Source organism: Colius striatus, chromosome 15, assembly GCF_028858725.1.
Source record: "Colius striatus isolate bColStr4 chromosome 15, bColStr4.1.hap1, whole genome shotgun sequence".
NCBI classification, from domain to species: Eukaryota; Metazoa; Chordata; class Aves; order Coliiformes; family Coliidae; genus Colius; species Colius striatus.
In genome coordinates, this window is record NC_084773.1 from 8,487,316 (window position 1) to 8,513,614 (window position 26,299).

The 26,299-nt window shown below is 33.3% G+C and overlaps 1 protein-coding gene across 1 annotated transcript in view; it reads left to right on the forward strand.

Moving 5' to 3' along the window:
• Window positions 1-26,299, forward strand: part of CACNA2D3 (calcium voltage-gated channel auxiliary subunit alpha2delta 3) — a 397,438-nt gene that overhangs the window by 348,474 nt on the left and 22,665 nt on the right. Inside the window, exons 28-32 of the mRNA XM_062008364.1 lie at window positions 6,649-6,710; window positions 7,648-7,692; window positions 12,147-12,209; window positions 15,383-15,453; window positions 23,248-23,323. Of these exons, the coding sequence (XP_061864348.1) occupies window positions 6,649-6,710; window positions 7,648-7,692; window positions 12,147-12,209; window positions 15,383-15,453; window positions 23,248-23,323 (317 nt within the window). The remainder of the gene's footprint in view (window positions 1-6,648; window positions 6,711-7,647; window positions 7,693-12,146; window positions 12,210-15,382; window positions 15,454-23,247; window positions 23,324-26,299) is intronic.

The window sequence follows — 26,299 nt, forward strand, 5'->3', positions numbered from 1 at the left end:
GCCCTTCAGCTTTCCCTGGTGGTTTGAGTTTGGATGAACTTCGGCCTCCCAGCAATCATCATCCTGCTTCCCTTTCAACTTGGCCTCACGTCAAGTTCCCAGTGTCTCCTCCCTTTCTGCTTGAGCTTGGCTTCCTGGAAATAGCAGTTGCCACCACCTTCCCTCTATCTTGGGAGTTTCCATCCAGACAACTGCTTCCACCATGAATTCTAAAAATCTTCTGAAAGGAAATAGCAGGTTTGAGGTCCATGAGTAAAGGGGCAGAACTTCAGCTTTCTGTTGTCATTTCAGGAAGAGTTCACTCGTACATGTTGTAATCCAATAGCTCTGATGGGGAAAGTATTCTCTGTGTTGCTAAAATCTTATAACTGATAATTATATAGGACTTGAATGTTTATGTATGGTCATTCCACTTACTGATAAAATTCATTCCCTATTCCACTGATGATAAAAACATAAAGATATGATACCGGTAATGCTACAGGATTTTTTTCCTGAATATTATTTAGCATAATTTGCACTTTGAGATTTTTTTTTTGTATTTAACTTATAACTAGGTTAATTAATGTAAACATTTTTTTTTTAAATCAACCTATAAATATTAATAAGGCACTTGAGCTGCAATTTAGGTGGAAAGTTTAGGCATACATTTACCTGGATTTCAATTTAGATTCTATATTAATAAAACTGTAAAATATTAAAATAATTTAAGTGTACCTAATATGTAACAGACACATTGACAAGAAGGCTTCATGTCAGAGAAGCTACAAGAAAAGTTGTAAAAAAAATTAGAAATCTTCATTGAGTTAAATAATAAAATCCTAAAAATAAAATCAACAAAACAGCACATTGCAAGTTACGGTTTGTGAATAATCATAATATATTGTAAAAATGCATAATTGATATTTTGTTTTTCCTCAGGAGGGAATTCTGCTTTATTATAATAAAAGAAAATGCACAACTACTCAGTAGTTTAGCCCAGGTTTTTGTCAATTTTACTCTTTACACAGCCTGCTTATAACAGTTCATTATGAAGATGACTGGCAACGCCACCAAGTATTAAGATTGCCCAGGATTTCCAATTCTAAGCTTATGTTTTCAGCCTATTACAAAATAGGTAGACTTAAACTCTTAGGCTGAAATTTTGTGTGTTGGGTTTGTGAATCAGATTGAGACATTCCAGATAATAAGCCTAGTAATTTTTTTGTGATAAAATTCTGGGGAATCTTCTGTTTAAAGAGAAGAACTGAAGAAAATGGACTGAGGTGAAAAGAGGAAAGTACGGGTAGAATGGGAAAGATCACTGAGATCAAGAAGGAAACCAAAGAAAGTGTGAAGTTTGGAAGGGAGAAACTGTTTTATTGTGCAAGTGAACTGAAACTGGGATTATAAGTAGTCTGGGAAGTGCATGTTTGACAAATACTCATTCCTATTTTTATGTATCCTGCATGTGATGAAAGAATGATGAAAGAATATAACTGTGTTGGATGATACTGTTGCATAACTATATTGCTGTTAAGAGAGAGTCTGTTGGAATGCCTGTAATTTATTAGCTAAGAGTTCTTGGAATTGAGAGAGAAAGAAATCTGTACACTGTCTTTTTAATTACAGTGCATAACACATATGTTTAGTAAGTATTTTTAAAGGCATCATCTTTGGTGGCAGGAGTCTTCCATTAATCTGTACAAAAGGTACTTTTTGGCAGTTATAGTATTTATTTCTCAATATTATGCATTAGGGTGTAATACTTGGCGTCTCATTCTTTGGCTAAGCTAAAACTGAAGACAGATTTTGAACTAAAACAGATCTAGAGTATAAACAAAAGAAGCACAATCAACTTTTTTTAAGTAGTTAAAGGTGTTCTGGAATTTTTGACGTTTAGTTATTAGATATTTTAAGATATAATAATAAGAGGTAATAAGAGTAGGTAGAAAGAAGGGTATCTTATACAATACTGATTAAAAAAAAAAATCCTACTGCAAATCTCTCTCCAAGATTTCTTACCCTGAAGCCAAGTTAAACCTCATTTAAGATAATTCTATCAGAAATAGACCCAAATGTTTACAAGAGTTTGAGCTTCCTTAGTCTATATTGTAGAATGGAGAAGATTTTTTCTAACCTTACTGATCTAGTGCTTTTATATAGTGTAAGGTTCTATAGATATTTCACAGAATGGAAATCTTTTTAGCTTTTACTACTTTTTTCTTAATTATGTATTTGAAATAATTCTGACAAGTTTATAGGGAGACCCATCTAATCTCTTGTCTGAAATAAATCAGTTTAATCCATTTTCATAAGTAGGGGATGATTCTTTTTGCTTAGAGCCTAAGAGCTCTTGTAATTCTGTGCACAGAAGTAATTTGTTAAAGAAGACTTTCCTTATCTTTCTACCCATATGGTTAGCCATGGAAATCTTGAAATGAACACAAGCAGTACTGATATATTCTAAATAGTTATTTGTTTTTCTTCGTGTTTGCCTTGATATGAAGCAGCCCTAAAGTCTGTAGCAGCTAAGCACTTCTCAATACTTCTGTTCTCAAAGCATCCCATTAAAAGGGTGAAATATTACCCTTAGCCATAGAATCAATGCATAAGGAAATTGCTTATTTAACAAGAATTGCTATTGAGGCAAGAATTTAACTTCATAATTCTCAAACATCTGTTATTTCATAGAGTATACACTACAGAATAACAGCCACTTTATTAAACAAAGGAAAGGAATCTCAAGGAGTCAATAACTATTTTCCATATTCAGCATTACAGGTGTTTATTGTAAACATCTAAGTAAATTCACTAATGGGGTTGAAACAAAAAATCGGATTTGCGATATTAATCTGAAATGACACTTTTTGTGTTCTGTGGAGAAAGAGCCTTGATACTACTCCATGAGTTCACATTAGTTGATATCCTGTATATCTCTAGCTTCTGCTTGCCGTCTGCAGTGACAGAAAGACAGCGGTGAAGACAAAGCCTTTTCTTCTCATCTTTACTCATTTTTTCCTGGCTGAAAAAAAAATAATATGCATCACCTTGCCATTTTGATTGAACCAGGCCCACAAATGTTAAAGAATACTTTATAATATACTTTGAAATGTATCTTCTGTTTAAAAATCAATTATAGATTTTGTTGTTTATAGTATATTTTAATTAAAAATGTGGGTATTATCTAGATACCTTGGTGAACAAGATTTAGAAATATTTCAGTGCAATTACACTTTTTTTGCTCCACCCAGAATGCTAAACAAGGAATTGGTAACATGGGAGATATAATTCTGAAGTTTCCTTTTTTTTTTTTTTTCTACCACATGTAGCCAGTTTGTAAAACAGAGATTTAAATATAGAGTAGCTTGGAGCACAGATATTTCATTCAGAAGTTCTGAAGTGCTGAAGGACTAGGGATAGCTCAGAAGAATGTATTTGCTCTAAATCCTTTTGAAGTCTATTTGAGTAGTTCTTAAAGAATTAAATGACCTGACCAAAAAATATCCTGTGCTAGTTACAATGTTGTTGAAAAGCTCAGAGGGGAAAAAAAAAAAAAAAAGCGTCTGTAAAATTGCTTTGGTATCACCTCAGGGGCTGAGAAGAAAATTGTTTTCGCATGCACTGACACTGTTAATTCTTTGAAGGTAGAGGCATTCAAATGATTATTAGCTGAATTGTAGTATTTATGATATATTACATAGGATATAGAATATTTAGAAATTACTCATTCAGTGACAGAGAAGTTCTTATGTGGTACTGTGCAGGGAACAAAATGTAAAGAAATTAAAATAGTGATATTAAATTGAGTCTTACATTAAGATACACCTTTGCAAAACAAAAGTCTATTGCTATCACCGCGCCATGTTTATGGGAGCTGTTTTCTACTCCTGTCCTGCAACATAGATACAGAACATAGAATCATTTAAGTTGCAAAAGATCCTTAAGATCATCAAGTCTAAATAACTTTGTTATTTAATAACAAGTTGAAGGATTAAAAAGCTCTGATTAAGGGGAATATGTAAATGGTTATGTTATACTTAAAATGTTGCCGTTATAACATTGTATTACCTTGACCAGAGTAGACTGAGCTTAAGATCCATTTCTGATTTACCTCCCTCAGTAGTACCTCAGAAAGTGGCAAGACAACTCTTAAAAAAGTTACAGTGGAGAAAGAAACTGAATCATTTTTTTAAAAAAATTAAGGAAAACAGTAACTAAATTGATAATGCCTGGGCCATCAGTTTCTACATGAACTACACTACTGCTGAAATCATGGGAATCTTCTTGAGTGGGAGCAAACCCAATATTTCTCACTATCAATAATTTTCTTTAAAATTCATAGGTTGAATTATGAAAACAAAACTGAAGCTGCCTGCCTCCTCTAGTTTTCATACGGAAGATTGTTGTAGATTTCATAGAAATTAGTCCCAGTATTTTAATTGTCTTGATACTACAGTATTTCATTGTGCAACTCATTAAAACATTCACATGGAATCTTTTACAGATGAGCTTTGTAGTAATTATCTTGCCACTTTTTCAAATTTTCTCTCATGTGGTAAATAATTTATACTGGCCCTGCTAAAACCTGTAGTAAGTATTCACTTTCTTTTTGTATAAGGAAGATTGTGGGCTGTATATTTAGCACTTCTCTAGAAAACATTTACACTTAAATCTTAGAACGTAATATAATTTATATTGTGAAATATCTCTTGAGGTCATCTAGTTCAATGTCCTGCTAAATTTGTATATACATTCCAGTTCATTGTGGGAGGACAATAATTATAATTGTTCCATAATGTTTATTACTGTTTCATTTATAGTTTACAAGAAAAAAAAATAACAGTTAATCCAAAGTTACTGTGACAGATATTTTAAACAGGACAGCTCTATCAGGTCAAGTAACTTCTAAATAATGGAGATTTATCATTGACTGTTAATAGAATATTTGTATTCTAATATCATTGTTACTAAATGTGTACTGGTATTTTGCAGTGTAATATAGTATAGGTCTTTGATAGATGCTGTGTATGTTGGATATATAAGCACAAACATAGTGGAATGGATCTTTGTCTTCATCCTTTAAAGCTTAATAAATATTTCTTAAAGTTTTAAACTTTAAACTGATGGTTCATAACAACTCTTCTTTTACATCATTGAGACAATGAACTTCGTAAATTTCTGAATATTGGTAACTGCTTCTCTGCTTTGAGTGATAGTATCTTTAGTAAGAGTATGATCTTATTGGAACCTTAAATAAAAAATAGCTAACTGCAGCCCAATCTTCCGTGCCTGTTAAGAGCATTAACTATACATATTGTATAATATATATATATAATATGTATATATGTATATATAATGTATTAACTATTCAAAGGTTATATTTGAGTCATTAGGGCACAGTTAATCCTTTTTGCCCTAGCAATTGTGTCCTCTAAGCTGGCATGAAAGATCTATAGGGTCTTGAACTAAAACTCAATGATAAACTCTACCGATCAAGTAGAATATCACTTGATACAGGGCCAGCACTTGCAGAAAAGTCTAGCACAAGGTATGGTCTGTGAGTGAGTGAGAGGATACAAGGTATGGTCCAGGGATTTAGCAATAGTTAGGAAGAGCAATCAAAACAGATGTCTTTAGCCCTTCTCTGTTTTCCAGTTATATTCTTCATTATATTAACATCTTCTAAATAAAAGGAAGCTAGTTCTAAAATTTTCAGCTCAGGTAGATGGATAGATTATCATTCCCTTAATTTAGTCAGGTGAAATCAGAAAAATCAACTGTCTTTGGAGCTCATGCAAACCACAGTAATTATGCAACCACATTGTTGTGTCATGTAATGCTAGGTCTGATAGTGACATCAAACTAGGCTGGAAGAAAGGTTCACTGATATTCGGAAAATAATCCTACCTGATGTTGTGAGAAATATATGTGACCTGATCTAGGTGGACCTGCTTCTTTAGGGATGTTAGACTAGATGATCTCCAAAGGTCCCTTCCAATCCTCCCATTCTATAAGTCTATGATTTAAACCACTAGTATCTTGAATAATTATTTTAGAAAGTTTAAACTATTATTTTTAGTAACATTTTTTTTAAAATTAAAAAGCCACTAATGTTTGTCAGATACTTTCATTTGGCAGAATTGCACATAATACTCTTAATTTGTCTCTTAAGGAGTATTTCTAAAATAGGCTTCTTGTGTTTCACTGATAATTCATGGGTTAAATGATCCATAACCAAATTATCTCTTGAAATGTTAACCAACATTTTCATGGTGTTTCAGCACATCTTCATATATTTCAGCACAAAATATAGTATGTGTGTTCCTACACCTGTTATATTGGTATCATTAAAATAGAAATTTGAAATAAATGTGAATATAAATATGTTCAACTTGTGGCTCTTTTGTGTTAATTACAAATACATTCAATTTGAATGATATCTGCCTTTTGTTTTCTTCATGTTATATTAACAATGTCTTTATGTTTAGCCAAACTGAAAACAGTTTAAAATATGACTGGTCTCTTCAATTTAATTCTTGTGGTTTTTTATTTTAGGACTTACTTTCCCATTTTATTGTAAGATTATTTTTCCTTCTGATTAATTTAAAATAATAATTTTGCAGGAATTAAATATAGTGTTTGGTTTTGTTGTTTGTGCTTTCCCAGCTGTAGGTATACAGATGAAACTCGAATTCTTCCAGCGGAAATTTTGGACTGCAAGCCGACAGGTATATTTGAAATTGAAATTTTCTTTGCCATTGAATCAATAACAGCCTTCTAACTGTGCAGATGGTGATCTACAATTGTTTTGTCACAAGGAAAACTATTGCAAAGAAATAATATATTTGAAATGCTTAATGACTATCTCTTCTAATTTACCTTCTAGTTCATCATTACAAGATGATGAACCATTACAGTGGTTAAAAACAGTTGCTTGATCCCATAGTTATGGAAGCAAGTTAAAAGATTATTAATTTTAGACCTCTATACATAAGGATTTACTTTGTTGACCCGAAGTGTTGATTTTCTCACTCAGAAAAAAAAGTGGAAACAGTAAACCAAAATTTGCTGTCAGTAGTAACAGAATTATGGCTTCTCACTAACTTAGGACCTGTTTTTTAACATTCAGTAACTGAGGCATCACATAGATTCATTAAATAAACTAGATTGCTAGATTACTGAATCATGGTTGGCATTTATGGTCTTTAATAAACTCCACCTAAAGTGTTCAGGGTATAGAATTTGTACTCATTGAAAAGGATAATAATGTGCTTTCTAAAGATTAGGAGATACCATCCCTATTTTGAGGATAGATTGGAGCTGTACTTCTTTTGAAAATAACCTCTAAAATGCAGGTCCTACCCCACTCCAACTGGAAAATCATGTATTTTTACCTGCAATTGGTCTCCAAGCCTCTAAAACATGGAAAAAATTATAGTGTTGAAAACTATTGAAATTGTTATGATGTCAGTGCACTTTTTCTGCAGACAGCAACAGAAGAGGATTGGTGAAAAGATTTAAAACTTTGCTAGTGATTTTTTTAACAATTGCTGTCAGATAAAAATGTAATCAATACCAACTTCTTTGTGACTGTGCTGATGTGGATTTTTTAAGTGTCATATTTTGTAATTATCAAAATATTTTCTTGATTTTTGATGTCTCTAGTGTGCATCTCTTGATGGCAGATGTGCTATAAGTTGTGACGATGAAGTAAGTATTTAACAAATATTTTTTCTGTTTATACCTCTACTGCAGTAGAACATAAAGTTGATTAATTTAGTTTGAACTTATTGTACTTTATAATCCCCTGGCATAATTTGGAATCACCTCCTGGATGTTATATGATTTAGAAAGACTTTTTTTTTAATGGCTCCTTACAAACACCCATTTAATTACAAGTTTGACACTGATGTCTCAAATACACATTGTAATAACTTGTGCTTTGTGAATCCATTTGTGAAAATAATTTGAGGTTGTTGTAAGGTGTTTTTTTTACTACTTTATTGTTCGTCTTAGAACCAGCATCACCTGATAAACTATTCTTGAACAAGCTGTAAAAAGTATGATAAATTGTAAATACACCTGGAAATAAAATCTGGGGGCTGTATTTGTATGATACTTTTCATACAGTGACCAAAAGAACTATTGTAAAGCATCTATAAAAGACAAGAGCCTATTTGGCTTTCTAATTCATGCTAATGCAGTGCTTTTACAATCTTTTTAAAAGTAGACTGATTTTTTTATACAGTTATGAAATTTTTATAAAGATTTATTTATTTTGTTTACATGTTAAGTTGTTTTCATGAAAGCTACTTTCTGTATGGCCAAGAGTCAGCAGTCAAACACACAATACTCACAGCAAACCATGAAAAACTGAGGATTTACCTCCACCGTTTAAATCCTGGTGTTTAAACAATGCCTTCTCATCTCTTCTCTGAAGCCAGTTTTGAGTATCTTCAATTTTTTGTCACTATTTTTTACAGTAGGAACCAATATATATCATTTGCGGTATTCCATGTCTTTATTTTCCTGCTCTGCTATCTCATCTTATAGTTTCACCTTACAAGTCTCTTTCTGACTGTCGCAGCATTTGAAAAGGAATCCCACTTATAAGAGTGGAGTGTGGAGGTGCTGCTTCTCCCGTATTAATATATTTCCTATGAAACCTCCAGATCTTCCACCACCTGAACCACTGCCCTGACTGTATTCCTGCCTATACCTATATAGTGAAATCATTTAGAGTGTTCTCTATGTTGAGTAGCACTGTATTTGCCAGAGCTGTTCAAGAAATAAAAAAAAAAAAAAACCAACCTCAAAACAATGGGTTTACAGTCACAGCCAGCCAGCTTGAGAAGTATAACTGCAGGTAGTCTGGGTGTAGTTAGAGTGATATGTAAAATTTCCTCCTTATTTAGCCTAAACTACCATGCTTTTGAGACTAAAAACTGGGCATGAATTATTTCCATCACTTGCTGCAGTGTTTATGATAAAATATTAGTATTATATACATTTTTGTATAAAACATGCTTCTGCTGCAGTGTCCAACTACTTCATCAAAATAAGCATATTATCCTTACTGCATAAATGTTTTTGTTCTGTCATTACTAAGAAGAAAGTACACACTGATAAAGATTCCAAGGGGCAGAGACAGAAATAATATATTCTTTTATCTTGTTGTCAGTTAATAGTAATAATAATAATATACTTTGCTAAACATTCATGCAGAACGTTTTTGACTGTTACATCCATATGCAAAGAAAACACAAGCAATTTAAGGTTTTTTCAGTTACTTTCACTTACCACCAGCAGAAGCCATATAAGTATATAGAGAAATTTAATGATAGTGTGAATCTTGGTGGTTTAGAAATCCCAAACTTTTTTTTGTAATGACAACATATACTATTGATAGGACTCAGATATCACAGCTCCTTTATTGAGTCTGTTGACTTTTTCAGCTGTCTTTTCTCAATTATGAGAAAATATCTAGTGAACAACTATGGAACAAATTAAAACATTTAAAAGTATTAAGATATTAATGAAACAGAGTGACACAGTAGTCATACAGAGAATTTGTTGAGAGATTTTGATTCAGAAATGGAGACATCCAATTAATTAGAAATCCTCACCTGTTCTCTTTTTTTCCTGAATTTGATTTTGCTTGTTTCTTCTTGTTTTCCTGATGTCACACATTATATTTTTAATATTCTGGGTTTTTTTCTCTTTTGTCTTTCGTTTCTTAACTCATATTACATTCCTTTATGGCTATTGTGTATTGGACCTGTGAAAAATACATAGAGGATTGAATTTAATGAAAGTTATTGTAATTCAAATGTGTTCTCAGACCTCTGTCAACATTCTTACTATGTTTATTCTGGACTTCATGCCTACTCTATTTTACAAGCTCAGGGACTCTCCACCTATGCACATTACCCTTGAAATCTGAGGTTCACTGAACTTGAACCGTTGAGCAAACCTTTGCATAATTCACTTCCAATACCTGTGAAACATGGTGAATTAAACCTCTTTCATACACCTCTAGTCTATGTAAATGCTATTATCTCATTTATTAGCCTTGTATCTGAAATCTTCTCTTTGCGATCTGTGAATGTATTGGATACATCTCATTGTCCTTTTTCAGTGCTAAGTTTAAGTTACAAAGTTTTTATATTTTATTACTGAATATGGCAAATTATTTATCTTACCGGCAAGCAGGTGAATGAATCCTGAATGAATATTTCTCACTTGTTAATGTTTCTAAACTGAATTGAAACAGAAACCCTCTTATCTTCACATTATTTTGAAAAGATACAGATTGCACTTACTGCATTCCAATAATAATGCTAAAACATTAGTATCTTTCTAAATTCTGAACAATACTAGTAATGACTGTGACTTCACAATTTGAGACGTGGACACTGATTCTTGTATCAAAGTAACCTTTTCTCCACTGCACATAATCCATAAAATAAGCAATTAAGCCTACACTCTTTCTTGTTCAACATAACTTTATTTATTTTTCTACATGGTGGAGAAATATTGTTTCCAAAATACTATCTTTCGATGAGTCTTTCATGCATGAGAACTTGCAAATGTGTATCTTAAAAGACCTCTTTGTTGACTTAGCTCCTCTCCTCATAAAGTTAAGTGGGAGGTTTATGATTGACTTTGGAGAGAGCAGTGTTCTGGTGTTGCAGTCTACTTCTGAAATTACATCCTTCACACACCATTGAGGTTAAGTAGGTGCCTCTTCTGAATGAATGCATTAGCTCTAGTCAATTCTTTGCCAGTGTCATCAGCTTTACACATTACGTTTGCCAACTTTTGGCTTTCTAACAGCTCAAATGTTGGAAATGAGTGTTTCAACTTCCTTTTCGACAGATTTTCTATCACTGGAGGTGTAGTTCAGGTTCTTTTATTGGAATGAATATCCTGCATTTGCATTAGGGAACAATATTAATTCCAAACTTTTGCCTGATTTGGGCTTCTTTGCTTTTTGAAAAACTAAACTTCAGCATTTCTGCAAACATTTCTTCATCTACAGAACAGTACTAATATGTGGCCAGGTTGAGAGTCAGGCACATCTACGCATCTCTTGGAAAATCAGACTGTATTTTCACAGAGTCTTACATAGCTACTGCTTTGTGGAACTGCTTTCCTCACAAAAATAGCATAGAAATTTTGCTGGCTGTTCAGAGTGTGGCAGAAAGCATATTTTATCATGTGTCTGTGCAGCCCATTAACAGCAGGAAAGGTTTTGAATTAAAACAAAGCCATGATGATTGGATGCCATCCTACTTTTTTTCTTCCCCTTTTTTATACAAATGTCACAGAAAATTCAAGTAGCAGTGACAACGTTATTTCTAATTTAGACCAATGGAAATGCGTTATAGATTTAATGCTGAGAGTAGGTATTTGGCAATACTGAAGAGAAACTGAGTTATATCAAGGTTTGAGTTAAACCTTACGTTTAAACTCTGAAGCGCAGTAATTAAAACTTTGCCTGTAGCAACTAATTCACTTGAGGTTAAAATACTGTGTGCGTGTACAGAGTGAAGCACTGATTTGGGTTTACCTTGTTTTATAAAGTTTATACGTCTGACCTACAAAAAGCTAACAGTCCTACCTCTAAATCCAGTTCCCAATTAAAAACACAATTTGAAAAGCTTTAGGGGACCAGTGGGGCCTTTTTTACAGAAGTTTCTGGTCCCATCCCCCAACGAACAAATTAAAATATATTACCTGGTCCCCTGTTAGTCCTCCAGGCTGACACTGTGTTTTCATTAATACATCATTAACATAATGACATTGTGCTGACGTTTTTCTCCAAACACAGGAGAAGCCATCAAGAGCAAAAGGTCTATGTCTTTGCAAACTTAGTTATAAGGAGAACTGTTAAGAATGGATTATAAAAACACAGGCTTTTTTTTTCCTTTTGTGTTTGTTTATAATTATCTTAAGCCCTCCATTTCTGTACACGTCTTTTTGTTTTCCATGAAACAAATGCTTAAAAATTAAACCAGATAAAAATTTCCTGAGATTACATTCATTTAGAGCTTATGTAAGCCTTTGTAACAACCTGAAGCCTTTCCCCATTTTGAAGTCACTTTCAATTGCTAGATGCTAAAACAAAAATTAAAATTGTTCTTTATTTGTTTTTTTTCCAGACGATCAACTGTTACCTAATAGATAACAATGGATTTATTTTAGTATCTGAAGACTATAGACAGGTAAGTGAAAGGTTTTTATTTAGCCTTCTCATGTAACACATCCATATAAAATTACTTTTTTTTTTTTAATAAGCCACTACCTTAATATTTTAAGGAATAAGTATCATGCAGTTAAAAAAAAATCCTTCAACAAAGAATATAACTTGTTTCTGATAGGAGCTCAGTTTCTTTCTCCCACTGGGGCAAAGTCATCTCTGAAACTCATGAATCTTCTCTTAAATGGCTTTGTAGCTTCTAGAGTCTGTCTTCTGTAAGACATTTTTAGCTTGAATAAAAAAGACCCTCTGTGGTATTTTTGCCACATGGAAAGGCTGGAGAGAGAGAGAGGACACTGGAGACACCGAGCTTTTACATTCAAACTTGAGATAATGAAATTTTACAGAGCCGTTAGCTTAGGCATTTGTTTTCTGAAGTCGATTACAGTCATTAAAACTGAGCACTCAGCATCACAAGAGAGAGAAGAGGTATTGACAAAAAATTAATTTGCTTTGTATTCTTGGAAAATTATGGAAAAATGAATGTATAATTGCTCGATCCAGCAAACCTATGAAGGAACCATCACCATTCTCATTAGCTTTTGCCTGAAAACTTCTGTGATGCCCCAATTATATCGGAATTGACTGAAGCTGAATTTCTTTTATGTGTTGGGAATGTGACTAGGAGTAGCCTCACTCCTACTTAGCCCTTGGCTGAATTAGATTTGTTATGACTGTGTTGACCACTGAGAAACAGCTATCAGAATGAGCTCTGAGTGACTTGGAAGAGTGACTACAGAGATAAAAAATCCAGTGAATGTCAAATAGGAGCCAAATTGAGTATTTTGCTTTTAAATTAAAAGCTTAAATTATTAGAACCTTAAATCTGAAACTTCTGAAAGTAAAAAGATACAGATATTCTTCAGTTTTGCATAGCATAAAAGTAATTGTGTATTTCCTTTTGATCTCTCTCTCCCTTGCTCTATTTTTGTTGACACATTGAAGAAATTATTATCAAGGGAAATAAAATTTTTCTGAAATCATTAGTTTTTCAATGTGTACTCTAGCATGCTGTTAAGCATGCAGTACTATCATGGAATACTCATTCTTCATTATATGTCTTCTTATGTGCAAGTCAGAGCACCAAAATTGATAATTTTGGTTTACTTTATTAAATTTATTGCTTCCATTCCTTTAGAATGTCAGGCATATTCTAAATATAATTCTAGGGTGTACCTCAAAATAATATGAATTAAAAATGTTACATTGCTTAAATACTAACTACGTTACATCAGAAGCAGCTGTTTGTGGGTTTTCTCCTTGTATCTGTCAAATCTACATTTCCTACTTAGTTGAGCAGTGACTGAAGACAAACACTCATTGTGGAATAAACTTGATACATTTAAAATATTTTTGTCTCATTATTCTTCCTGTTATTGTTATTCACAGGTACATAATTGTGACTTGTATAACTGATTTTCTATTATTAGTTGACCACAGCCAATAAATTAGGGAGAGATTTTTCCTTTGGTAGGTTACCATTATGTATTCCCATAAAGAATGAAGCGTGGAAAACTGTGGGACAAGAACTAGGCTACAAATGCATTATGACCTAGTTTTTTAGTTATGACAGATCTAAGCCTAAATTGAACAGTAAAGTTGTCTTCATGTTTATCTCATGCTAGAGTAGGATTAGGACAATTACAATAGTCTATGGGGGTTTTTTTAATATGTTTAGGTATGAATACATTCTCCTGTGGATAGAGGAATAGGGAAGTGGGATGATGTGTTATCAATTGCTCACCTGTATGGAGTTGCTTCAGCACTGTTTTTCTGTGGATTTTCCAAAAATGACCTGAACTGCTCAAGGAATCTTGTTTGGTGGCAGTGTAATTCTTCATCTGAATTACAGCTAATGTATTAAAAACTAATGATAATCTGGGTGTTATTGCTTTGGAGGAGAACTAACATTTAGAAATGGAGCTTTTGTGGAGAGAACTGTCAGTCAAATGTCTTTATAAGACTGAAGCACAATTTGATAAATCACGTTTGTTACTATCTAAGGTTATACTAACAATTTATGGTTTGGATTTTTTAATATTGACTGCCTCTCCAATAATTAGGTTAATGATTCTTCATCGGACAGGTAGGACTATTGAAGCTAATACTTTAGTCATTAAACTACAAATGTTCCTCTTATTTCTAGGAAATGTTACACACCCACATGTTTTGGAAAATGTTCCAAATTTCCCCTAGTAAAAACAGAACTTGTTTTTTAGGTGGAGGAATGTCTTTTTTGGCTAAGGCTGTAACTTTTCTGCCTGTGAACTCCCAGGTGCATACTTGAGGCCAGTTAAGTTCCTTGTAATGGAATTGGGGTTTAGTTCATACAAAACCTATGGAATCTGTGCAATTTGAGAGTGTGGTGCCCTTTCCCCCCCATAAATTGTGGGATTTCTCCCTTTAAATAATGCAGAGAATATATCTGATTCTTCTGGGAGCTGAGATTCTAAAATAACAAATGTCTTCCCAAACTAGAAAAGTGCTGTACATACAAAGTTTTCCACTGTCATGAATGGCTGTGGGTGATGCAATCACTTCCATTTTACATACCAAATTCATAACATGAGTGTTTTCTCAACAGAGATTTATTTTTATTAGTCCACATCTACTGAACAATGACAAAATGAGTAATTCATCAGGCTTGAGTGTTTTTAAGTATGAAATGACTCTGAATGAGCTTAAAATTTATAGGATTGATGAAATGTACTGTTCCAGCTTCTTAAACAGGTCATGCAGGAATTATAAACAATACTTTTTAATGACTGTTTATGAAATCCTCTCAAAACCTATTTATATCTTTTTTGAGTAACATTTTAATCGCAAGGCTTAGTGATCAGATTAGTGTTGTCTTTCGAAGCTTTATGTTTGGATGGCTTTTATTTTGGATATTAAATGTTATATAATGTACCTCAATATATTGTTTAAGCTCTCACATCTGCTCAGGGGTAATAATGTAATCACTATTACTTGTCATGACTATGTAGACCTCTTCAGTTTTTATGTGGCAGTGATCCTGAATACCTATGTGTTTTACTGTCAAACCCACTCTTGTGAGATCCTAGAATATAATTTATGTCGTGTCCGGTGTTGTTTTGCATTTATCTCCATGTCTACTAATTCCTTTTCTCCCTATAGACTGGTTACTTTTTTGGGGAAGTTGAAGGGGCTGTGATGAACAAGTTACTAACAATGGGCTCCTTTAAGAGGTAAGAATTAACTTTCTATCTCTTAAAAAATGTTGTAACAACAAAATACAATAGAACAAATCACAAGTCATATAAAAGAAGGCCAAGACTGGCAGTGTGGCTGGATTCTTATTTATACCTCTTTTCCTCGTGATCTGAGCGTAACTTGATGCCATGCATGCTGAATACTAAGAGTATTGGAGACAGCTTACAGTGAGTTTCTTGTTCAAAGAAACTATTTCACTATGATACTATAACTGTGTGCCTCTCCTGTTCCTGCTGTGACCAAGGAAAAATGACATTGGGCCATATCTACTACTGAATAGTTTTAAATGACTCTAAAGCAAATCATTGATGCAGCATTACACATTTTGACCTGTAAAAAGGTAGGGATTGCTCAAACTATGTAATGCAAAATGCTATACAGTTAAAGGGAGTGTTCTGCTAGTAATTTATCTTCATTCATGTGATAACTCACCTTTGAACATTGTTGTGACTATTGACCTGGTCTTACTATCATGATGACAATAAAAACTAATAGAGATTTTATGTGTGTCCTTTGAAATAAATTATGCATCCTGGAGAAGTAAGAAGGAACTTTTCCTTTTAACCTGTAACTCAACACTGGTATCCTCATGACTTTCACATGGTCTAAAAACTGCTCCTTATCCTTTTGTCCTCTTACAGCATGAGAGAAATGTTGACCATATATTATACTTTACCCTTTTATTTTCCTATGCATTTCTAGTATATAAAAAAAGACATCACTGATCAGATCAACCACTACATTTAGTTATTACATGTGAAAGTGTACGGAAAGGCTCTCAAAACAGATGTTTTGCGTGCTTCCTTGGTAAATGAGCTCTCTTAAAGACTGAAAGCTTTCTGTGCTGCCTCTGCATATTATAGCTGAACACCACTCCCAGTAAATGACTGACCTGAAATGGAAAGATCTAGCACTCACTGAATCATCTCAAATTGTAGTTTTCTGAGGGTGGAAACCTTTTGTGTTTAGCACTACATTCTTAATGTATGCTGTAAAAGGAAGCACAGTAATACATATTTATAGTCTGAGTTCTACAATAAAAAAAATCTGTTTATACAAGAGATGAAGGATTTTATTTAATGCAAACAAAACCACCCAGTGAAAATCAAGGAATAATGCTTTATTTTATCCCAATTTATTTTGTCCTTCCTAGTGAAGCATTTAAAACAGAATATCTACTGAACAATCGAAAACAATTGATGGTAGTAGACACTAGCATTGAGAAAACAAAGACTACATGACTTGAATATTCCATTTTAGCTGTGGTGGGCACCAATTTGGCATGCTTCATTTCCTCTTCTGATTTTGCTGTTCTTGAGCTCCAAGGGAGTTACAGATAATGAAGCCACTAGCTCAATGTAACTGGGCTCCATGCTAAAGAAAATGTAAACACAACAAACCAATTATTTAAGCACGATAAACTGGCCATTGCTAATTGATTAAAAATGAGAATCAAAGTAGTGTAATTGCACTGAGCCACCTGCTTTTCCTGCTGTACAGCAGATAGCCATGTGCAGCAATGAAAGAAACCCCAAACTGTCTTTGAAATGTGCTAGATGAGGCCTTTAAAACTACATTATTCCAACAATATGAAGAAGAAATTTTTACTGTCTCTCATGAAAACCAGACATATTTACCATATTTTCAAGATTAATAATTTGTTTGGATGGAATTGTGTTTCTTTTTACAAAATATGTTTTGTATGGAATAAGAAGTAGAGAAAAAAAGATGAATAATGCAGCGGTAAAATCTATTACCAGTACAATTTCCCTGAGAGCACAACAGAATAGATATTGCATGCATTATACTTGTTATTGCTGCTCTTACCATGGGGAGAAAATCAGAGAGCAAACTGTATTCTTTAGCCTTTTATTCTAATAATACCCAGAGCCATCCTTTCTTGCAATTTACTTCCTATATGGCATTTTCTGTCCAGCAGGTGAGTTATATGGCTTTTTCCCGTTTCATCTAGTCTTGCTCCTTTTTCTTTGAGTTTAGAAGTAGAAGGTCCTACAGTGCCTAATCTTCAGAGCAGAAGAGTTTACTAACATCCCCAGTAATCATGGGCATGGGAGTCCTTTCTTCTTTTTGCATCAATAATGAGTGACAGTGCAGTTACGTGTTACCATCTCCCTGATTCATGCCAGCTTTCAGGCTCTACTTCCACAAAAGGAATGAAATAACTCTTTGTGCATTCTCTCAACTACCACTAATTTGGAGGGATATAGAAGTTCTTTTTAGAATTGAGCTGGAAGTGTTAAACAAAAGGGGGCTGTTTGCTGCTAACTGTATTTCTTTTCAACCTGCAGCAGGATGAAATTCAATTTTTGTGTTCACTGTTTATTTTTTAAAGTGAACTTAAATACCTCCTTCTCTCCTCAATTTCTTTAAACTCAGTAGTTCTTTTTAATAATGTGTACATATGCATGTATGTGTATTTTCTTAGTTTATGGGTTTTATATTTAGGGAGAAAAATTATATCAGTGCCTCCACGGCAACGTGACACGTTCTATGACTTCGTTTAGCAAAATACTGTTTATCTTGTACCCTGAATATTGCACATAGTTAAATAATTTAAATATAATTTGATTTTGTAATTAAATAAATCAGAATGGCTTATGGAAAACTATATGCTTCAAATAACTTAGAAGAGTTTTCTTATCACTTTGTTTACATAAAAACAGTGGAAAAATATGTTTAAGTGCTTAAAGCATAAAAATCTAGAAAGAAACACATTAACATCAAAAAAATGGAAGGATATTGGAATCATGAAACCTCAAATAAATTAACTTAAGAAATCCATAATACAAAATTAAATATCTCTTGATTTCAAAGCACTTTTATCCTTTTCAGTAGGAGGAAAACTGAGCAATTCTTTAAGACAAATGTGGAATCAGTATCATTTCCTCTTAACAGTTCTGTTTCCACCAGGCATCCTCTTTGTCTCTGAAGAAGAATCTCTGCTTTGGTCAGGATATATGACTGATATATGTCAGGATATATGATATATATAATCATGCTTTCAGGATATAAGACTGAAATGGTTCACCCCTGAATTCCAGCTTTCCCAGATGCTAAAACTCACTCTAATAAAGTTCTTTTTGCTTTGAGAGCTTCTCATGTTTCTCATTTTTTCTTGTTCTGTTCTTTTATCTTTACTTACATGCTCCTTGGTGAAAACTGCATACTGTCTATGCCCTTACAGCATGGTATAGTCCAAATTCTTCACCCAGGTTCTCCAAATGCATGCACATAAAGGCAGACTTTTGTGTGTCTGGCTTGATTTGCCTTACAAGAAAAGCCTAAAAAGCATTTCCCTCCAGGTAATAAGATTATAAAAATATTCATAACTCTTTACTAAGCTACTTGCAAAGAGCAGAACTTTCTTAAAGCCAAATCATGAAAACAGTAACTAGTTGCTCAACAACAGGATGCATTAGTTTGCTCTGAGGCAGCACATCCTCTAAATGAAGGATATTTTTCTCTTTAGTTTGCAGCACTGTTTCTTATTGAAGCCTTTCTTTTAATAAGATAGTTTAAAATTTTTGTTTTCTTTTTACGGTTATTTGTTTGACTTTCTATTAATATGGCAATATTTCTAAATGGAAGTGTATACTTTTGAAAAGATCAGTGATAGACTGAAGAAACAATTCAAATTCAAGTCAATGGATTTGGTATTGGATTGTATTGGATTCTATGATTCTATGATGATTGTGATGTAGCAGTTCTGAGGTGTAGCAGTTCTTATAGAAGAATTCCCTATATTCAATGAGGATTTATCTAATAAGAGAAAAAATAAGCTCAAAACATACCCTATGCTCATGGTAAATATACCACAAAAAATAAAGAGTAGGTTTGTTGTTTTTTTTTTTTTTTTTGTATGGGCAGGCAGAAGACATTGAAGGTAGGAAAATGAGATAACTATTTCCAATTATTGTCTTCTATATTAGCTGTCATGTGCAGAGCACATATGAGGCCTGCACTCTTAATCTTCAATTTCTAAATGAATAATGCGTAATTTTACTGTCCTAAAGAATAACATTCTATTTTCGTCAATGAAAGAGTAACAATAAAAAATGCAACAATATAGCAGACTGTCTAATACAGGTTTACTAGTAGATACCTCATTACCAACAAGAAAAGCCCAGTTCTGATATGTAGAGGTTTTTTTCTTTATTTCTTTGGGGTTTTGATTGTGTTACTATTGTTAGTGATGGTATTTTACACTACCAAGTAAAAATCTATAGATGTGCTGAAAGCAATAGAGTAACTCTGTTAATATAGCCTGTGTTGCTGGTACCTCTTAGAATTTTTATTTTCTTTAACCAGATTTTTACTCATTTGTAAATGCATTGCAAAGTACAAGACTGAAATTTACTATATCACGAAATTGTCAATAAAAGGGTTTTCACTTAATTGTATTTTGCCCCTGAAGTTATATACAATGGAGATGCACATTTGTTTTTTGGCAAGTTATTTTCCATTGAAGATAATTGCACATAGTCCATGTTTGTCCTTTGACTGATGTTGAAAACCATTGCTCTGTGGACTTCAGTGACCATGTGTGGAAATACAGGCAGCTAACAGCATGGTGATGTCAGAAAGTCTCAAATGTGTTATCTGTAGTAAGAGCAAAGCTCTCCTGTGAGGTCCTGTAATATATAGCATGAACTTGAGTATCTAGATGGACTTCAAATTAGATTGTGGGAGCAGGGAGTTGTGTTTGCTAGCTATCATCAGTTGAACAGGATACAGTTAGCTGCAAATGGTTATTTAAAATTGAAATATGATCGTTTCAAAAAGAGTAATCTGGAAGCCTTTCTGCATCACTGAGTTAATTCTGTCTGAATGAGAAACAAACTTATTTTCTAAAATATGTTGCAGTGTTTAGGTCTCAACATGGGTATGGCCTCTAGCTGCTGTTCTTTGAAGTGTATTATAAAATTCCTATTTGTTTTGAGTGTGGAATAATCAGGTCTTTTAGGATTGTTCCTCAATAATGCTTTCACTGGTGTATTTTGGCACATCCTGTGTTATAGCTGTTTGAATTATCTTTAAAAAATTTTAGATAGGTGTGAAACCTCCCCACCTTGAAAATTACTGAGGTGTGAATACATTGTTCAAAAAGCAAAACTCATTCCAGGCTTTTGTTAAGAAATCTGCTGCATATCTTTCTAAGCATTTACTCCTTGGATTTATTTTAACCTGGATACGTTATCTGTGTTCTAGTTTGTTCCTGAATGAGAATCTTCACACTGGAAACATCTTTAATTTACTATAAATAAGCTCCTTAGAATATAATCTTCTGATGGTAGTCAAGCATTTCCAAACAACATATTTTGAAGCTTTTCACAATGATTTTGAGGTTGTTTATTACAACTCTTCCCTTTTATCATCACTCTAAAGTTTAGTTTCCCATTAAATAAAGAGTTTTTAAATATAGACATTTAAAAATATTTGTTCCTTTTGCTCATAATACAATCTTATTTATATACTCCCTGCAATACAATAAAACAATCTATAAAATTTATAATCTAACAGATCAGGATGCAATATTAATTGCAATATTAATACCTGATTATTTATGTGAGTACTTACTTCAATCTTTTAATCACTTTTTATCTTTCAGTGTGCAAGTACAAATATTGAGGGGAAAAAGGCTTTTTCCAATACTTAATGTGAGGTTCAAATTATAACAGATGTTCTACATGGCACACTATAATAAACAATTAACACTTAGAAGAACAATGAAGTTTACAGATTGACCAAGCAGTTCTGGTGCATAAAATTGAAAGCTGTGAAACTGATTGAACTTTCAATCCCTAAACAAATAGACACCAAACCTTCTATAGTGAAAAACCACTTACAAAATATAAAGACAAAACTGAATGCTATATTATATGAAACCTAGATCTTGTGTGAAGCAGGTTGAGACCATTTAACCCATATAGAATTCCTTGACTACTTTGCAGAGAGCACATTAACATTTGTAAACTGCCTTTGTTTGTGCATTTATCACTTGCTACCATCACTAGGAGGTCCAAGTGGACATGCAATACAGTCCTTGGATCTAGAAGAATAAAATGGTCAAGCCAACCAAAACTGGAAAGGCTGAGCTGTAGAGATTATATTTCAAGGGCCGAATTTGGACCATGGTTAAAGGGTGAAAAACATAAAGGAACAAAAAAAGCCAAGGAAAGTGGTGTATTACTGCATGCCACACAGGCAGCACAGCTTACACCATGTACTGCTCTGTTTGTCTTGGCAGATCTGTGTGCGCGGATCTGGCTGTGGGCGTGATTCTGCCAAATATGGTCAGTGTTCAACTTACACCCATGTTTAGGTCTCTAGTTATGCGTTTGTCTACCATGTGCCTCTCTCTGCCAGTCCACAAAACAATGGCTTCCTAGCCATTTCTATTCTGAATATAAGATTAAATGAATAATGCGACCAGTATGATCCTGTACTAAATGTTTAGTTGAAGCTTCAAGATCTGATATATCAGATATTTTGGGTAAGCCAAAAAGAAATATAGGCATAATAAAGAAGCTGTTAGCTATGGTTGCTCTCACAAAACCAGAGAAATTATATGCAGTTTCTACCACAATGGATTCCATTTTATTGGTACAGGTTGCAACGTTTCATGGCATGCAGTGCAGAATGCCTCATGGTGATGCTGAATGCATTTCATGGCCTGTTTTTGGCAACTTCTGGGACATCCTTTCCATAGCCGAATTTGTGTGCTCTCCTTTCCTCTTCACTTAGAAGCAAGGCACACATTGCAAAACATTGAAGTCCCATCTCATACATCTATGAACTATCTATGTCCAATTATATGCCTTTGTCCCTCTAATGATAAGTCAAATGGATACGTTGAAACAATACTAGTCACTTTTATCTATTTTATACTTCTTGCAACTTATCAGCTAAAGATTCTTTACATCTGCTATAGAAGTTATATGCTTTTTATGTGGATGGATATAGTTAATTAATTGTTCTATGGACAGACAGATTTAGAGAAATATTCACAATTCCATATACTATCTCTGAGTTCTGGATTTTACATTTAGATCTCTGAAGTGTGTCAACGATAAGTAAAATCATGAGCAGAATGAAATTTCCCTGTTTGCTATGCATCTGAGGAGGCTTCTAGCATATGTTGATTACAGCAGGTACATGACATGGAATATTTTGCCCTCATGAAAAGAAGCAAAAGTATACCCATTCTGCTTCAATTATCTGTACTGTGAATACACTGAAATCCCACCACTCTCTTTTTTGGAAGAAACACCATATTTTCATAAATTAATTGTGCACCGAGATGCTGGAAATGGATAAGTGTCTTTCAGCTTTAAATGGAGTTTGAGTGTTGTGAGAAGTCCCTCAGATGCATAAGTTTTTTCACTTTCTGGGGCTAAATGTGCTGATCTTAGTCCAGAACCAATTGTTTGAGCATTGTGTTGAATGTGTATTCTCCTACTTCTCATATTGTTTATATCATTATGTGTTAGCCTGTATGTGTATCTTCCCTGATTTCTCCTTTTGCTTTGTTCTGTAGTCTGATAAAATCCTTACAAAGTTTTCAGTGTTTCTTACCTTTACTCTCCTTTGTCTAACCTCTATTTTAATGATCCCTTTCCCTTTTTTCCCTCCTGCTTTTACAATTTTTATTTTCCTGTCTACTTTGTGGGCAGACTGTTCCATTTTATCATTTTTATTCCACTGTGTTTTCTTCTTTTAGTCAAGTAGTTTTCTGTTCTTCTCTATAGAATTACACTTTATGACTACCAGGCCATGTGTAGAACAAACAAAGAGAGTAGCGACAGTGCCTATAGCTTATTGGACGTAAGTATAGTAAATTTTCTGAGCACCTTTCCATGGAATGATCAAAGAAAATTGTTGCAAATATCTCATGGCCATTGTAAGCCCATTTTTTTTTTATTTGGAATGCTTACAGCTCTTGTGTTTATCCCAGTGCATACACAGAATGGTTCATTATAAACAAATGCAAAGTGTTAAACATTTTCAGCTTCAAATACTTACACAATCATTTTTAATGCTTCATCAGCAGTTCTGAGATTCTGCCAGAATGTTTTTTGCATCATGAGTCTTCATTGATAGGAATTTGTAAATTAGGCAATAGATTGTTCTTTATTTGCAGAGCCAGAATCACATGTGCAAAGGCACATTCTCTTTGTAAACATATGCACGCATGCAGAACGTAATTCAAATTAAAAATTGAGAGGTTTTTCTTTAATATGAAACTATTGGTTCATTGGCAAGACATACAGTTAGTAATTTTAACATTTTTTTTTTCCTTATGTTTAAAGAAGATGTCTTTTAAAGTAGAATTTCAACATATTTAAAGCCTTGTCTTGCAGCCTGGATACAACTCCTTTCCCTCTGCAGGGCCTGATTAGAGCCAAGTTCTAATTGGTGGTCTTGCAAGGACACCACTTCCTTGTTGCTAAATCATATAACTGGGTAATAAAAACAATGGTTGTCTTATAATCATGTGTATACTTTACAGATTTTTATAGTAATCTGTAAGAACTGATAAGCTGTTAGAGTTTAATTTTTGCATGATGAAAAGGAACCATTTTAACAAATATATGACAGTATTAGCATTAAAAATTCTTATATAATTATTGGAGCAAAACACTTTAATAATGAAAATAAACATACACTTAGGTAAACTATTGAGTAAATATCAAAGTTCTGACAACTTCCAAATATCCATGTATAGCTTCTGTGGTTTAAACATCATATGTATTTGTGGATATATTCATTCACTTATTTCTATGACTGGTTTTCAGATACCTGCACATTTGGATTTACTTTATTTATCAGTTTGTTATCCATTAAAGCCTGAACCTGAAACGAGACTATCTTGACATAATAAGTTCCAGGCTGTGCTATGACACTTAAATTATCAGCTGAAATAGGACAGGATGCTGAGAATCACATTTGCATTAAAAATTTCAAATATATTACAACTTTTAGCAACCTTACATCCCAAGACTTCACCTTAGTTTGCATAAGCACCCAGAATGTACAGCTGAAGTATTTATCTTTAATCCAAGAGATTTTAGGTATTCTAATTTTTTGTCCATACTGTGTTTACAGAGAAAAACGTCTGCAATTATTGTGGGATATATGAAAAATGGCAAGCATGTTCTTTATTTTTTTTAAATACAACCAAACTCATCTTTAAACTTCAAGTGAGTTTTTGTGATCTTCAACATGAACAATGGGCACAGCTTTGTTATTTTATGACTTTCCTGTTGATTCAGTCACTTCTGATAACCATGACTACAGAGGAAGTATAAAGAGAACTTACATTAAAACCAGATAAAGCCAGATTCATCCGAAGTATTTTTCCATGACTTTATGTCCAGTTTTGTACATATAGGTCAAGTTATTAGGCAGTAGTCACTACAGTTTCTGCATAAGCAAATATTTGTTCACAAATGCTGATCTTTCCTGTTGAGAATTAAAATTTTACAAATGCAAGAATAGATGTAGAGACAGGACTGAGACTCTTTAAAAAAATCTTATTTTAAACAGCAGGGAAGTGGAGCATAGACATCAAGGACTCTGTGACTGCTAAAAGACTTATCACTGCATTCTGTCAAAATCATGGAAAATGTGTCAGGGCTGGATCCTTCTTTCTGTCATGGAGTTTTAAGCTGTGGGACTAAAATGATGAATTAAGGATGGGGTAGGTTTATAGATTATCTGGTCAATTTCTATACCAGTATAGGTATAGAAATTTCTAAATTTCTAAATTTCCTAATTTAGATTAGATTCCTAAAAGATCACCAAATATTTTGTTATTTAGAATATATTTTGTTTCATTTATTAAGTTCCAGATAACTCTTCATAGAACAATTTTGTTGAAAATGTATGAGTGCCTTAGCTACTCAGCTCAATTCCTTTGTCTCTCAGTAATGATTTAGATACAAGGAGAGAATAAAACTCTTGCAGTTTTTGAAGGAACAGTCTTTGAGTGGAAAAGGCTGTTTCAGTAAAATCCCATTTCATAAGAATGCATTTATATGAATGTAGTGAAATGTTGTTTCACTAAAATTTCATTATAAATGTGTATTTTACATTACATATATATTGTTCATAAGTAATAATAAATATAGTATTTGTCATTAAATGATTTGTCATTATGAAAACAAAAGTATGCAACAAAGTTCATTACTTAGATATGAAATTTCAGGTTTTGTGCTTCGAATGGAAATAAACAAGATGTACCTCAGGGCTGAAATTTTGTTTTGTCTTCCACTGTAAGAAACCTGTAGGTTTTATCTTTTCCTATAAGACAATCCTTAATAGGTGAAAAATCTTGACTATCTTGGGCATGTTATTTCAGCCTTTCATGCCACTGACTGACACTACTTCATTGGCTCTGTAAGTTATCCAGCTTGTGCAGAAATACACTTTGTGGCCTCTGAAAACTTTGAAAGGCTACTTACTGCTGAGTAAAATGGCAAAGCTACACTAAAGTAGTGATTCATGATAGTTAAGCGTGATTTTACATACCTGAGTAGTTCTGTAAATATTACTTCTTATATGTGCAAAAGTAATCTGTTGATATAGAATCTAAAAAGTCTGCAAAATTTTATGTGGCTAGGAGACCCTATAACAAGTGAGTAAAACAAGGATAGATTCCAAATTTCTAGATACTGACTTTCCTGACTGAGATTCTTTCATAAAGAAAGAAAAGATAGATAAAATTAATTTTAAAAAATAAATGTAACATTTTAAATGCAGTAGAAGTACTGAAAACAGGATTTAAAAGATATTTTTATA